Source organism: Oryzias melastigma, linkage group LG16 (assembly GCF_002922805.2).
Source record: "Oryzias melastigma strain HK-1 linkage group LG16, ASM292280v2, whole genome shotgun sequence".
NCBI classification, from domain to species: domain Eukaryota; kingdom Metazoa; phylum Chordata; class Actinopteri; order Beloniformes; family Adrianichthyidae; genus Oryzias; species Oryzias melastigma.
Window position 1 is genome coordinate 6,163,345 of NC_050527.1, and position 14,633 is coordinate 6,177,977.

Sequence of the window (14,633 nt, forward strand, 5' to 3'; positions counted from 1 at the left end):
TGACTCAGAGTTTCCTAATCCTGTTCTTTCTCCCATCATCCTGCTTTTTTAAAACTAAATTCAGACAGCAAAAACTATCCAAACAAGCTAGTTTGGCATAATGCTACATCTGTCTATGGCTGTGACTGTCCACTCCGGAGTGACCAGGCTTTCCTCCCAGGATTTCCAGTCCCCCTCGTGTCTCTGTGTGGAGATTGTCCGCTTTCTTTAGTGTTTTAGATCATAATTCCACCTAAAAAACTCAGACAAACATTATCTACAATTGATATCTACTTATCAATTCTAAATTAGGTTTCTTATTTATGCAGGATACTCCTACTCAATACTCCCACCCCCTTTCCCTGAATCACCTCCTCCTTCCCCAGGTCCCTTTTTTGCATTTCTCCTTTCTTGTCATCATTTTGTACGAGTTTCTCATGTGACAGGAAGTTAGACAGGAAATGGAAAAAGTTACTGGTAAAAGCTTATCAGATAAATTTTAGGGAAAAGAAGCTTCAAAGCTGATTTTGGACAAATTCACAGCAGGCAAACAACATAAAGTTTATCTAACAGCTGTTAGTAAGCAGCAATGATTGCAGCAGTCATGACCAAACGGAGCGTGTTAGTTAGCAGACAAGAATAACAAAGAAAAAAGCTTTGGCTTGACTGGATTGAAGACTACAAACTCATAGTCTTCCATCTTTATATTCTCAAAAAATGACCGTCCCTCTACCTCCTTCCTTCTCTTTCATTCTGCATGTTGCAGCCTTCAATAAAACATGAGGAGAAGAGAGAGGGGAGCATGAACGGGACCTCATGGAGAACAGAGGAGGCTCAAACACGATGACGAGAGCATCTATGGTAACTACTGTCATGTCTGAGTGCGAGACGGTTTGATGGAAGACTGAGAAGAGAGGGAAGAAAGGGCTGAAAAAAGGGGAGGAGAGGAGTGGCGCTTGGGTTAGTTCTGTTTTTTTTTCCTCTTCCCCTCCACATCCTCCTGAAGTTCATGTCCATCGATGGTGATGGGAAGAGCTCAGTAGAAGAAGTACACTGCAGATGGAGAAGAGAGTGAGCATTAGAGCAAAAATCTGTCCATACTTTGGTTGTTTTAAGTCAAAATCTAGTCTCTAGAACACTCTGATAGTTAAAGTCCCATCGGTTGACACACATAGAAATTTGTTCTCCACATTTGACCTATCCCCTGGGGGAGCGGTGAGCTGCAGACACAGCTGCACTTGGGATCCATTTGTCAAGCAAATTTGTTAAAGTCTTTGGTATGACTCAGGGTGAACGTGAACTCACAACCTTCCAGTCTCAGGGCGGACACTCTACCACAAGGCCTCTGAACTGGTTCTGAGAAGATTCTGAGAAAGATTAATGTCTGGACTCTTTGCAAACCGAGAAAAAGTCACCTAATTAGTTTTTCTTTGATGGAACGTGCAGTGTTCAGCAGCACTAATGAAGTGACTCATTTGTGTCATCAGATTTAACACAAACATGCGACCATAACTGTGGGAGGAGAGGCAGCAGGTACGTTCACCACTAAAATCTGCATTATCAAGCTTAAAGCCATGTTCTACTTACAGAATATTATTCCAACCACAATGACTCCAATAATCCCCATCATGATCATCATCTGAAAAATGAAAACCACAAAAAAAAAAACGAGATCAGAGCCGCTTGTAGACAATAATATTCAGGTAAAACTGCACTAATTGATGAGTTTTCTCCTTCTGCCCTGAAGCTTCAGAGCTGCTTCCACAGCAGCTCATTAGCACGTTCAGCATCCTGTAGTTGTATGTGCGTTTCTCTGACTTTAAACTGACATATGCTCAACAGAGATTACAATATTCGTGTCTCTTCGTCAGGAGTTTGTGTAATGAACCGTCACGCTCTCATGTGCCCACCTTGCAGTTCTTCCACCAGTATTTATTTTTGAGCTTGGCTGCGCAGCTTTCAAACTGAGAGGCTCCGGCCTGCAGAGCGTCTGCTCTGTCATCCAGCTCGGAAAGCTTCTGGTCTCTTTCCAGAACCTTGTCCACGTTCACGCGCATGATATCCACTACCTGCAAATGCATTTAGATAAACTGCATTTCTCGCATCTCAGTTTTAGGTTGATAAAAATGTCCAGATATTTTCGTCTTGCTCACCTCCTCAACTTGGGCCTGTGTCTGTTGTAGCCTGCGGTTGCTGGAGGTGTTGGGTGGGGCAGGTGGACCGGCCGGAGCTCCATCTGCGCCCGGTGCTCCTGGAGCACCTGGAGCTGCAGCTGGCGGGGCGGCATCTGGAGCAGACCTGAAAAAAAATGGATACAATTTTTCACAATTCTTTTTAAAATAACTTTTACATTTTGCTGCATTTCCTATAACCTGACCCAATAAGTTACATATTTAAGTTCATATTTTAACAGATTTTTTGAGGAAAAGATAGAAAAAAACAACATAATGAAAAAACAGATATACTTTTTAGTAAGTAAATAGTAAACTTTAGTAAAAAATGTTTTAAAAAAGTGCTTCGAAAAACAAGAACTTTGGAAAAAAAGGTATTAATAGATGCAGCGGAGAGCAAAATTAGTAGGAAAATAAACCAAAAAACTAAATAAAGAACGAGATGATGAAATTGTAGGAATAATAAAGCAGGAAGTGATACAATTATGACACAAAAAACAATATTTGGACAGTGATGGAGATGATGTAAGAAGCAAAACGGATGGAAAACTTTTCACCCAACAAGAATTTTCTTTCAATAAAAACCCTGCGTTTAGTTTAACTAGCTGTTAACCTCAGACACAGAATAAATAATTCACCAGAGCTGAGGCAGAAATTTTCACTTGCGTCAGCAGAATCCATCAAGCGAATACAACAAATAAATAAATAAATAAAAACCTGCGCACAGTTTCATGATTGAAAATTAAGAAAAAATGCATTCAAATAATGAATCTCGACTTTGGCTGCCTTTAGTTAATGTAAGAGGGGGGTGGGGGGGAGCCGCAGCAGGAAAGCCGCATTAATACTCACATCTTCTATGCAGCTGTTAGAACTGACTCACGGAGGAGGGGCGGCTGCGCGCTGGGAGGCTGGAGAGGGGAGGGTCTGAAGTGGATGGAGGGATAAAAAAAAGAAAAGAAAATATCCCCAAGATTTAGAAAAAAAAGATGCAATTTTCCAGGCACTTGTCCAAACACAACTTTTAATCAGCGAAGAGGCTGCAGGAAGTGAGGGCGGAGGGTCTTCTTTGGCGCAGTGGAGCGGATTCTTCCAGCGAGTCAGCAAAGTACCGCAATACAGCCGCGCGTAAACGGGTCGGGGTGATAAAGGAGAGATGGCGCGTGAAGGGGGCTTCACTTGTAAATCCTAATCCGCTGCAGGAGAGACGCGGATGGTGGGTCCCGCGCGCTGCATCCAGCTCCTCCAAGAGATGCTGAGTGTTCAGAGCTGCTCCCGGATGCTGACGCTGATTGGCTGGCGCTGCAGTCTTCTGAAAGCTGTCCAAGAATACAAATAAATAAATAAAAGAATCCTGCAGTTTCAAATCGGAGCAGAAAAAGTACAGAGGTGACAAATGTGCAGTCTGACTTTCATCCCTCCTCTTCCTCTCTGCGTATACGGCGCTGTGGGTAACTGCAGTGATGCGTCTCTCCTGCTGCCTTCTTTCTTCACTTGGACTTGGAACGGCGGTGCAGTCCCCCCTCCCCTCCCCTGCTCTGCCTCCCCTCAGACTTTGCAGTGCTGCAGCTCTCCGTGTCGGATGGGGCGGCGGGACGACACTGCGGTACTGTGTTGACTCCACTCTTTCCTTCTCTGGACGGGATTGCCCCACTTCTTACCCTCCTCCTGCATCACATTCCCCTCCTTTAACACGTTTGATTCCTCACTCCATGATGTTTGCGTTTGAGAAAAGTGAGAGAACCGAACCAAATAGAACTAAAAGGCCCATTATAGATGCTTAGATTTCTTAAACAGTGAATCTAATTTTCTTTTGGATAAAATAAATTGTCTAGGCTTTAAATTTATTTAAATTTAACTGAACAAACCTTTCGAGGTTTATATTTTTTCTGTAACCATTTGATCTAATTGTCATGTAATTCTGTGCTAAAATATAGTCTGAAGCCTTACACAGAATGATCACTTGCCATCTGCGACCTTTATTTTTAAAAAGAAAAAAGTGGAAACTGACTAATATTTATTTGTGTGGTCATCAACAACATGGACGCCACTCTAAATAAGAAATTTGGAAAGCTTGGATTAAGTTTAAAAAAAAACAAAAACAAAAAACATAACCTTAAGAAAGTAAATAGACCCATGTTTCAATAAAAAAAAAACATATTCTGTCTTGAAATAAAAATTATTTTATCAAGAGCGTTTTCTAGTAACAAAAGAATCTCAAGTTGAGAAAACATATTTTAGTGACTAGAATTTAGTAACATTTTTTCTTACCACTGGCCGAAAATCTGCAAATAAGATTTTTTTCACCTTTTGCATTTTTAAAGAACCTGTTTTTGCTGTAGACTAAAAATAGATTCGATTTCGATTCCCAAGTTCATGATTTAACCACGGATGCAATTGTATTTGTTGAGTTTTATACAAAAGTTGATTGTTTTGGGGACAGAAACAAGTTTTTTATTGAACTTACTGAGCTAAGATGGAACTCTGATTAATGGAAATAATTATTTTTACATTTAGAACTAGCAAAAACAGCTTTTTTGCCTGGGATAATTCATTAAATTACTTTAATTGTTCCTCCATGGATATTAAATAGATTTTTTTTAACCCAGTACATTATTTTAAACCTTCCAAGAGGGAAAATTTAAACTGTTTCTTTTCAACCTGTTTGCTTAATATAATTTTCACAAGATTTTTCCTTTTTGTACTAAACCACATTTGAACATTTAAGTATTATTTAGTTTTAGTATTTTTATACTGTTTTCTTCTTAATATTTGGAGCATATAAAGCATTTTCTGCATGTGCATCTTTTTTTAAATTGTTGTATTCTGCTTTTCCTCACTGACTTATGGAGATATTTGAATTAGATCCATTTTATTCATAAAAGTTTTCTCCAAAGTCAATTTCAAGACTTTGGCAAAAATTATCTGGTATCTGACTGCTAATGTGTTGAATTTAAAATTAAAATTGATTGTTTATATTTTGGATATGTTTAAGAAAAAGTTCATGTCAACTTGAAGGTTATTAAAATGACAGGATGATAAATTAATGCGGATATTTGTCTCTCCTTGATAGATTCATTTTTATTTTTAGGTTCTTATCATTCTGTTATCTATGTGAATATTTACCCACTGATGACTTAAAAAAAGACTCAAAACTCCAAACTCTTTAAGGCCGACCACACTAAGACTTTGATAACAGAGTAAAACAACTTATTTAAATGCTAAAACAAAGCAGTTCATGTAAACAAAGTGAATATTCACATATAATTTTCTAAAATAGGTGCCGCCAGAGCTGAACTTTTTTTCTGGCAGTATTTATTTTGAATTTCTAAATACTTTAGTTGCAGTTAAAAAAATGCACCTGCCATTGTGTTAACCAGTCATGTTTTTATATATTACCCCTAAAAATATGTGCAACCAACAACAACATTTGAACGCACTTAAAATATGTGTGGGCAATGCAGCAATGTGCTTCTTGATGAATTTCAATCAGTTTTTGTGCTCAGTCGCATGTAAATATGCACAAAAAACATTTCCATTCCAAATTTATAATTTTCCTTCAAAATTTATTATGCAACTTTCTTTGAAAGAGGAAGATATTCTTTAGCGAAAGAACTACCCTGTAAATAAAAGTGAAACATAAATCTTGGCTGAATAATGATAAATGGTACATTACACAGAATATGAAATGACACTCCTCACAGCCTGCATTTGCCACGGTGTTGTGGTTAGCATCAGCGGTGTTTGCCCGTGCGGTTAAACCGTCTGTAGAGAAAGCGGATCCTTTTCTCCAAGTTATGCCTCTCCAGAGTCATCATTCTGTCTCCCACCATCTTCTTCTTTCTAATCAATCGCTGCAGTTCATTTCCTTTAAAGCCTTTTAGCCAGCAGGGGGCGATGATGAGGTCTTTGGGATGAGCTTTAAAGTCTCCTGCAGACACATGCACATCAGGAAATAAAGGTCTTTGTCACTTAGAAAAACAAATAATTTCAGAAGAAAAGCAGGACAAGGACAACATCAGTAGATAGTGGATGGTCGTTAACAACAAATATTTTAACTAAAAACTTTATTTAATTTGAAAAAAATAATAATTGTCTATACTCCCTTTCAAGAAATCTCTTGAAGTCTTTTGGATACTGTTTAATATTGACATTTAATAGTTTAATTATGTCATGTACTATATGCAAAGGAGCTAATATGTCTTTTTTTATTACTAAGATTAATAACTGAATTATTTACTAGTCTATGTGGGCGTATGGATATTTTGCAATCATTTTGATGACAAATAATCCTGTTTGATATACAGTATATCTTTATAAATAAGTTTGTCTTATTATTTTTGCTTTGATTGCTTGAAATAAACAATTTCCAAATGTAAATAATAAAAGCTAAAAAATGTAAAAATCAGTGAAACAATAAAAAAGGAAAACAATAGCAATAAAAACACATAAATTACACCAAACCACCATGCTTGTACATAAAAATATTATACATTTTTTATATAGTAAAGTACTTTTTTGCAGTATTTTGTTTTTAATTCACTGAAATGTCATGCATAAAAACACATACCTAGGATTCCAATGTTGTCATAAACTCCATACATGCTCCTCTTCTCATTCCACCTGTCCACCTGCTTTGGTTGAGGAATAGCATGCATCCTAATCTGGCAATATGTGCCTAAAAATAAAAAGAAAATTATCTCAGTCACCACAAAATAGTTGAATATTTTACAACATTTGTAGATTGAACAATCTCCACAAATTCAGACTTCCATAACATGGTAAACTAAGATTTATTAATTAAAATATACAATGTGAAATATAAAGATTCATCTGGTTTAATTTAGTGAATAAAAATAAGATGTAAATACAGATTTAGTAAACACGAGTGTTTTCCATTTGTGAAGAAATCAATCAAAACTGAACAATGATCATTATAATAATTAAGAAATACATAATTAGTTTAGTATTTGCTTTTAAATTAAGTATATACTTTAGTTACACTTTTTTTTCCCCCCATCAAACTGACACAAACTGCAGCAGGATCACTGAAGCATCTGACCTGTAGAGATTGTCCTGGCTGTGTGCAGCAGAGTCCCCGCAGACTGACACAAGGACGCCCCGGCTCTCAGCAAACCTCCCAGGGCCGACATGTCCACAGCTTTCCACTGTAATCAATAATCGATCATTTAGATCAAGACAATCGAGGACATTTGGGGTTTTATGCGCTGACTCGTCCTCCAGTCGCCACAGCGTTAGCAGCGTTAGCTTTAGCAGAGCTTTACCCTTAGCTTTAGCTTCTCTCAACAAATCAAGTAAAAAGTCTTCTTTGAGTCATTACCTGATTCTGCGCGTGTTTACAATTGTATGTCAAATCGATATTTTTCTAATTATTTTACAGCAGGAAAATTGTAGCGGCATAAAACTTGTGATCAAGTTTTATTGACGTTTCAACATGCCCCCTACGGCTGTCTCCATTTTTGCTAGTAATCCCACAATGCAGCGCGAACAGTCCTTAGTGCGCAAGCGCAAACAGAAAACTGACAAAATCAAACAATTATTCTCATACTTTTTCATTTTCTTGTATTTATATTCATTTTATTTTACAGATTAGAAGGGAAAACATTACTAAAACAAACTGGCTTGCTAATAAAGACTTTTGCTTAGAAATATAATATTTTTAGATAGGAAGAGTCAAGTAGAAAAGTTTAACAAACTACTGTTGTCAGTGTTGGCACCCTACTGTACACTGAATGTCAAACAACAAAGAAGAAAAAGAGAAACAAAAAGGAAAAGAACAGTTGATTAATTTAAAGATTCAAAGTATTGACCTTTCATGAAAGAATTTCAATTGTATCAATGTTATATAATGTGGCCTGCTCAGGAGAACACTTTTTGCTCTCCTATTCTCAAGGACATGTTTAATTGAGTACTGTTCAGTCGCTTTGAGTGAGCTACTTCTGGAAATCTCCAACCTGCACAGCTTTTTAATGATGATGGTTCTGATGTACATAGAAGTGATTTGTGTTGTTCTTCATCTCCACGTGTCCCTGTGATGCATCGGTTCAGAGTGTACATCTGACAGCTTGGATCGGTGAAACATGTAGAGGCAAAGGTTCTTGCTTGGGACTTGGTTGTTTTAAAAGTCCTAAAATTAGCAGTAAGCCATACAACTCATTGATCCAATTGTCAGTTGTGTTTCATAGAGTCGACACAGAGAAAGACAATGAGGAAGGAAATCAAAAAGTGTCCACAAAAAAAAAAAAAAAAACATCAAAATATTTGAGGTCATAGCACACATATAGGCAAAAAGAAATCCCGCTTGTGGCCCCTTGTGGTACCAAATTTGGGGCCCTCAGATTTGGATTCTACCGTCTGTTTTGAAGAAAAAAAAACCTCTAAATTGCATCACTTTTAATAAGTTTAATTTTAGAAGTCAAGCAAATGCTGAATGTCTCGCGATAAAGTTTCAGTTCTTTTTATATATCCCAATTGTAAATGTTTGCAGAGTTAATAAATGAAAGCACAAACAGAAAAGAAGTCAGCTTCTGACTTGTGTGTGCCCACTGTGTGGGCCAAAGTGTGAACCCTTTGGTTTGTTCTGACGAATGAAAACAGCCCTGGTACATGTTAACTGTCACTGTCAATTATAAATAAACAACAATTCTGGGAAGCAGAAGAAAAATAGTACAGCTTTTTTTTTTTTAATGTTTTAAGTGAAATTTCTTTGTTACCATATTTGGTTATGATGTAGCACAAGAACTATTATAATGCCTCACAAAAACAACAAAATAACATATTTTATTCTCATATTAGTGTGCACTGTGTGAAGGCCAGATCGCTTTTGCAGGATCTTTTTTTTTTCTAATACCCTCATAATGTCTAACTAGATCCATATTTGTGAATATTCTACATGTTAGAGGTTGCAAAACAAGCCTCAAGCATAATCTTCGGTTTAATCATTTATTTTGTTGTGTCCTTCTTATACATATTCCATTAAAGCCAGCACCTTTCATTCTCTTCAAATGATTTACTGCAGATAAAAACTGTTTTGGTGACACAAAAGCACTTTTTTTGAAAAGGAGGCAATGTTCTTAACACGTTCATGCAAAAGTCAAAAGTTGCATTTTCTGGTTATTAGAATTTATATTATGCAAGCTGGGATTGCATATAAGTGCTTATATATTAAACTATTTTTCCCCTCATATATACTAACATTATATCAGTCTGCAATAATGAATTACATTTTCAAGACTGAATATTTGTAAACTTTTGAAACCACAGCGTTTGACCTTTTTAATTCTTCTAAAATCTCTATATAACTGTACGAAGATGCAAAAACGTTTGCTGACAGATGGTGATACTTTCAGTCTTACTGTTGCAGAAGGCATGGATGGAATATTTGATCATTTCTAAAAAAATATAAAAGCTGATCTTGGTCACTTTTTCAACCTTGCTAACACATCTGCAAGCGTGTGGAAACTTAACCCAAACAAACAATATTAAACAGCATGTTCCATTTGTGCTCTGCAGCAGGATATAGAGAAGGCTTGCTGTTTTACTGTAAGTGTACAGGAAGTGTGCCTATTTCATTAGGCCTTAGATTTTTTTTTCTGTTTTAAATGCAGAGACTCAGAGTGCAGGTAAAAGTAGAATGCTGAACTAGGAAAATGCTGAGAAAAAAATGAATAAGGTGATTGAATGGCTCAGAAGAAGAGTCCATTCTCATCAAACAGCAAGGTCGTCTCCCACAGATCCACACACTCATGTAGCTTTATCGTCAGGGCTTGAAGAAATGCTGGCACGGCATGTTTGAGATTGTTTTTTTTTCCACACACATCACCAATTTATATCCAATCCCGCTGCCGGTAAAGCTTTTGAACCGTGTGCGTCAATGTTAATGTGATCGCCAGTAACATTTATTCAGTACTTCAGAATGACTTAGAGTTACAGATTAGTGCAAGAGAGAGCAGAGCAAAAATGTGTCAGAAAATCAGAGAGGAAACTACTGCTCATCTTCTGAAGAAAAATTACCAAATTGACTATTTTCCAAGCTCATACATATTAATAGAAAACCTGCTTTACTTGAACTCTGTGTTTAAGTTTTTCCATTAGAGGGGCTTTTCTCTCAAAGCAGCGTCACCTCATATTCAGATCCCCTCGGAGTGAAGATCAGCTGTAGAAAAGACCCCCATACAGTGACGCATAAGTCCCTCCGACAGGGGGTTCCTGTTTATACACATCTCATTGACTTTTACATGCGCTGACTTTGATGTGAGGAGGAAGTTCAGGGTAGATCAAATGAAACAAAGACAGTGTCAGTCACCCAGAATGTCACATGGCTGCTATAGGAAATGAAAACAGGCTGTGCCCACACACTCCCACAAGTGTTTATCTATTCAACTATTTGACGTCTTTCTATCTACTTATCCGTCTATCTGCATATCGAGAGTCTCTCAGAGCAAGAATTCAAAATATTTCAACTATATTCATAGAATCTCCAGTCAAATTTACTTATTTTATTTAATATTAAACATTTTAGTGAGATATTGTGTTTGTTTTCTTAAAAAAGTCATGATAAATGCAGGAAATTTTCTCTAAAAATAAACTAAATCTGCCAACAGAAGAAGGTATTTATTTTTGATATGTTAGCGGATTATTTTGCCCATAAAATGTAATTTTTTACACGTAGATACTTTCTAAAAACTGGTTCTCTATCTCAGTGAATTTAACCCTTTAAATATTAAGTATGGTGTAAAAATGTAATTTGATTTTAAAATAGTTAAAGTGTATTTTAATAAGGACAGCTATTAGGAATATGAAATAAAAAAATGTGCATGCAATAAAAAGATTTATTCCCACACCAGCAAAACATTCTGCATCAGAAAAGCAAAATGTTAAAATGATCACAAACAATTTTATTGGATTTATTATTTGAAAACTCTTGCAGACGAAGGTATCACAATTCTTTGAATCCCAGCCCCCAAAATAGAAAAATGGTGCAACTTCTAATTTGATTCACTGAGAGTGAATCAAACTTAAGGTTATAAAAGCCATTTCTGTCATTTGATTGTTGCTCCTCTCATACTTACTCTGCTCTATAGTTAGACATTTTGCACACTGAGTCTACTTAAAACTAACTTATATTTGCAAAATACCAACATTCTGCAACCACTAATATCTCCCATTTCCAAACACAGCAAACTTTAAGTAAGATTTTGGTAAAAAAAAAAATTTGAAATCAAAATTTGTCTGGACATTTTTTTTTATATTGCTTTAATAAGGCATAAATTAGTTTAGTTTGTATTTGAAAAATAGGAGAAAAACATTTGAATGACATAAAAAACATTGTTTTCACAATTCATAAAAACACTTTTTATGTGTAGTTTATGACAAATAAAATTTGTCATGTAGTGAATAAAGCAACTAATCTTCAATTTAGTCTTTGTTTAGTGTGTTTTTGACCAGTCATGTTTACAATAAACCATCTTCCATGAGGTTAGATAAACCCTGAGGTGGTAAATGTTAGCCTGACTGTGTAGGCCTTCTTCTCACTGCTGTGGCAGTTGAATAAGAATGAACAAAAAGGAAAGAAGCCAAATGAGAATGGAGCAGATGATTCACTCTCATGAATAACTATCAGCAGCACAAACTGAAGCAGTGAGCTCAATGCTGCTTATCGCAATGGTAACACAAACCAATGGTTAGAAGAGTCGATACCTGGCAGTGACGCAGGCGTGACGAGGAGCTCTGGAGAAGCAGTTTTGGCATTTCGGTTTCAAAACAACAACTGAGGGTTTCCCTGAATGATGCGGAGATTGTTTGTCTACAATAAACACATCCGTGTGGTTTGTGGAGAGAATTTATAAAGTTTTGATTTATACTAAAACATTTCTGTGTTAAAAGAATAAAAAAAAGTCATGATTTTCTGTCATTTATTCTTTTTTTGTTCTTGGGTTTGCAAACTTGAGATTCAACCAAATGGTACAGACCACTTTGTTACGCAAGTTGCTTGACTTAAAAGAAAAAGAAGGAAAAGTTTGAGAGAATCCGTGGGAGGAAGTGGGACTCCCTGTTTACATCTTTATCTTACAGTTTCCAGGCTGACATAGTCGACCGCATCAAAGTGCGGCTTGTAGCTGAAGTCACATGATCTTCAGAGGAACAACCCGAACCGTGCGCCCACAGATTCACATAAATACAATTCACCTCGTCTACACGTGAAACGCAAACTGAAGAGCAGCAACGGCGGCAGAGAAAAGTTCTCGTTAAAACTTTTTTTAATTTCAACTCCAACAAACAAGACAAGACAAAATGTTTATGAAAGGATTAATTTTTGGGATGATCTCCTTTCTTATTACAGGTAATTATTTGAAAACTTGTGGCACAGTAAAATGTAATATTCAGTCTGAATGTTTGTCTCTGATATTTCTGGTTCTCCTGTAGGAGCTCAGTGTGAGGTCTCTGAAGTTCTGATTGAAGTGGGCTCTCAGGCTGTTCTGCCCTGTAAGTGCAGCCCGTTACGCTGCAGTACAGCTGCCATCATCTGGAGTAAAGACAACCGAGGGTGAGAGCCGACATCCTCTCTCATTTCCCTTTTGTGCCCAAATCTGTCTGCCTGTTTGTGACACGGAGTTGTTGTTGTGAAACAGTACGCTCTGGAGAAAGGAAAGGAGCGGTTTGCAGTACTGGGGCTCCAGCTGGATGGGAAAAGAGGGTGCACGTGTGCAGTGCCCGCATGCTCAGTTCGACAAAGGGGATTGCAACCTGCACATCAACAGAGTGACTGAGTCCGACGGAGGACTTTACACTTGCAGAGTGCACTATGGAAACCAGTTTGCAGAAAACCGAGTCTTCCTCAGAGTTGTTCAAGGTAAAAACACAAATTGTTGCCACCTTTACACTCCTTTTAAATCCATCTTGAAGCAGCAGCTATGACTTTGTCTGCATCACTTTTCTTATTCTCGCCTGCGTTCCTTTGCAGTGTCCATCTCTCCGGCAGCTCCTCTATGGGGACAGGACGTGTCCATCACTTGTCGTGTGAACCCCTGGCCTACAGAAGGTTCTGTTAGCTGGATGTTGAACAACCGTCGGTACACATGGAAGAACAAAATCTCCTCAAACGGGGAACAAAGTGTTGTGAAGGAAATAGTGACAGAGAGGGTGGTGGGAAACTGGACCTGTGTTGTAGACTCCACGAAAGAATGGCGATACGCGCTACCTCTGTCTGTGAGAGGTGAGCACAAATAAAAAAACACACACACATTGATCTGTCAGGTGAAGCAATTTTGTTAACTTTTTTCTCATCTATAGGAATCACAAAACCACCTAAAGATGACACCCTGGTGTATGCGGCGCTGGGGTCAGCGGCCACGCTACCCTGCGTCTTCTCGGCCGGCTTAAGCCCCAAGGAGACAGCCTGGGAAAAAGTGGGATTTGGAAATCTTGACTTGAATCGTCAATCTTTGTCCTCCTGGGATCAGTCCGTCACAATTAATGAAGTTGAGCTCAAAGATCAAGGCAAATACAGATGTGCCGGGAGCATCAATGGAAAAAGACTGACTCGCACGATGCAGCTCGTCGTCGCTAAAAGTAAGTTTTCCCAACTTCAGGCTGAAGAAAAAGTAATTATTTGTGCTATAAATTGCTTTGTTTTCTTCTCAGTCGTCCAGGCAAAGAGGAAAGGCTTTGTGATGCTGACCTGCCAACTGACCGACACCAGCCAGGACACAGAATACGAGTGGGTTCCTGCAAAGTATGACCTGAATGGCACCTTGAGAGAAGGACGGATTCAGAGGGGACAGAGTTTTGTGATGGAGGACAACTGGGATGAAGTGACATGCCGGTACTACGGGAAACAAGGACTTTTGGGGAATGTGACACATCACCATCAAGTTATGAGTAAGTTTTCTTCCACATAAGCAGATATATAGTACCCAATTAACCAAAATAATGTAATAAAAAAAACATATTTTTTCTTGTTGCAGGTGCTCAGAGTAAAGAAGATTCAAAAGAGCGATCGTACAACACTGGAACCATCATCGGGCTCAGCTTTCTGCTCGTCATTCTTCTGCTGGTTTTGGCTCAGATGTTCAGAAACTTCCAAAGGGTAAATTATTTATTTAATTAACTTATTTATTTCAAGTCAAACTTTAATAAAATCTGATGTTTTCCTAATTGTTATAAAATAAAAATCCAAAAAATGACAGATAAAAACCGGCTAACAAGAATAAAGAATTTACAGATACGTGTGGAAGTTAGTTGCCTTTAATAAACATATAAATCTATTTTTTTCACAGAGGAAAAGAATATTTCAGTACCCGGCGCTGGAGACAATCGTTCACACCATCTCCAACGAGCGCGAGGAGAGAGAAAGAAGGACCCAGACAAAAAAAATCACAACATTCCAGGAAGAAATTCAATGAATTTAGTGAAATTTTGCTACACAATTCAGTTGGGAGACATTTTTTTTCTTTTGCACAAGTT

The 14,633-nt window shown here is 37.6% G+C and overlaps 3 protein-coding genes across 4 annotated transcripts; 1 reads left to right on the forward strand and 2 right to left on the reverse strand.

Moving 5' to 3' along the window:
• zgc:92912 (uncharacterized protein LOC436805 homolog) lies at nucleotides 1-4,512 on the reverse strand. The gene is made up of 5 exons (XM_024267915.2): nucleotides 3,000-4,512; nucleotides 2,133-2,277; nucleotides 1,890-2,048; nucleotides 1,567-1,618; nucleotides 1-1,032 (listed from the first exon to the last, which is right to left on the reverse strand). Coding segments are annotated over exons 1-5 (375 nt in total). The 5' UTR covers nucleotides 3,002-4,512; the 3' UTR covers nucleotides 1-1,015.
• A 1,180-nt stretch (nucleotides 4,513-5,692) lies between these two features.
• On the reverse strand, nucleotides 5,693-7,662 carry mrpl51 (mitochondrial ribosomal protein L51). Of its 2 annotated transcripts, none has more exons than XM_024267914.2 (4): nucleotides 7,433-7,662; nucleotides 7,210-7,315; nucleotides 6,718-6,825; nucleotides 5,693-6,078 (listed from the first exon to the last, which is right to left on the reverse strand). In XM_024267914.2, the coding sequence occupies exons 2-4, from the start codon at nucleotides 7,298-7,300 to the stop codon at nucleotides 5,882-5,884; spliced, it is 396 nt and encodes a 131-aa protein (XP_024123682.1). In that variant the 5' UTR covers nucleotides 7,301-7,315; nucleotides 7,433-7,662; the 3' UTR covers nucleotides 5,693-5,881. The 2 variants fall into 2 exon arrangements, with proteins under 2 accessions (XP_024123682.1, XP_024123680.1); XM_024267912.2 differs by having other exon boundaries at nucleotides 7,489-7,661.
• A 4,692-nt stretch (nucleotides 7,663-12,354) lies between these two features.
• LOC112143807 (lymphocyte activation gene 3 protein) lies at nucleotides 12,355-14,600 on the forward strand. The gene is made up of 8 exons (XM_036216093.1): nucleotides 12,355-12,510; nucleotides 12,594-12,714; nucleotides 12,800-13,020; nucleotides 13,132-13,383; nucleotides 13,461-13,739; nucleotides 13,812-14,048; nucleotides 14,135-14,256; nucleotides 14,447-14,600. Exons 1-8 carry the CDS (start codon nucleotides 12,462-12,464, stop codon nucleotides 14,570-14,572), a joined length of 1,407 nt encoding a protein of 468 aa, XP_036071986.1. The 5' UTR covers nucleotides 12,355-12,461; the 3' UTR covers nucleotides 14,573-14,600.
• The last annotated feature ends 33 nt before the right edge of the window (nucleotides 14,601-14,633 follow it).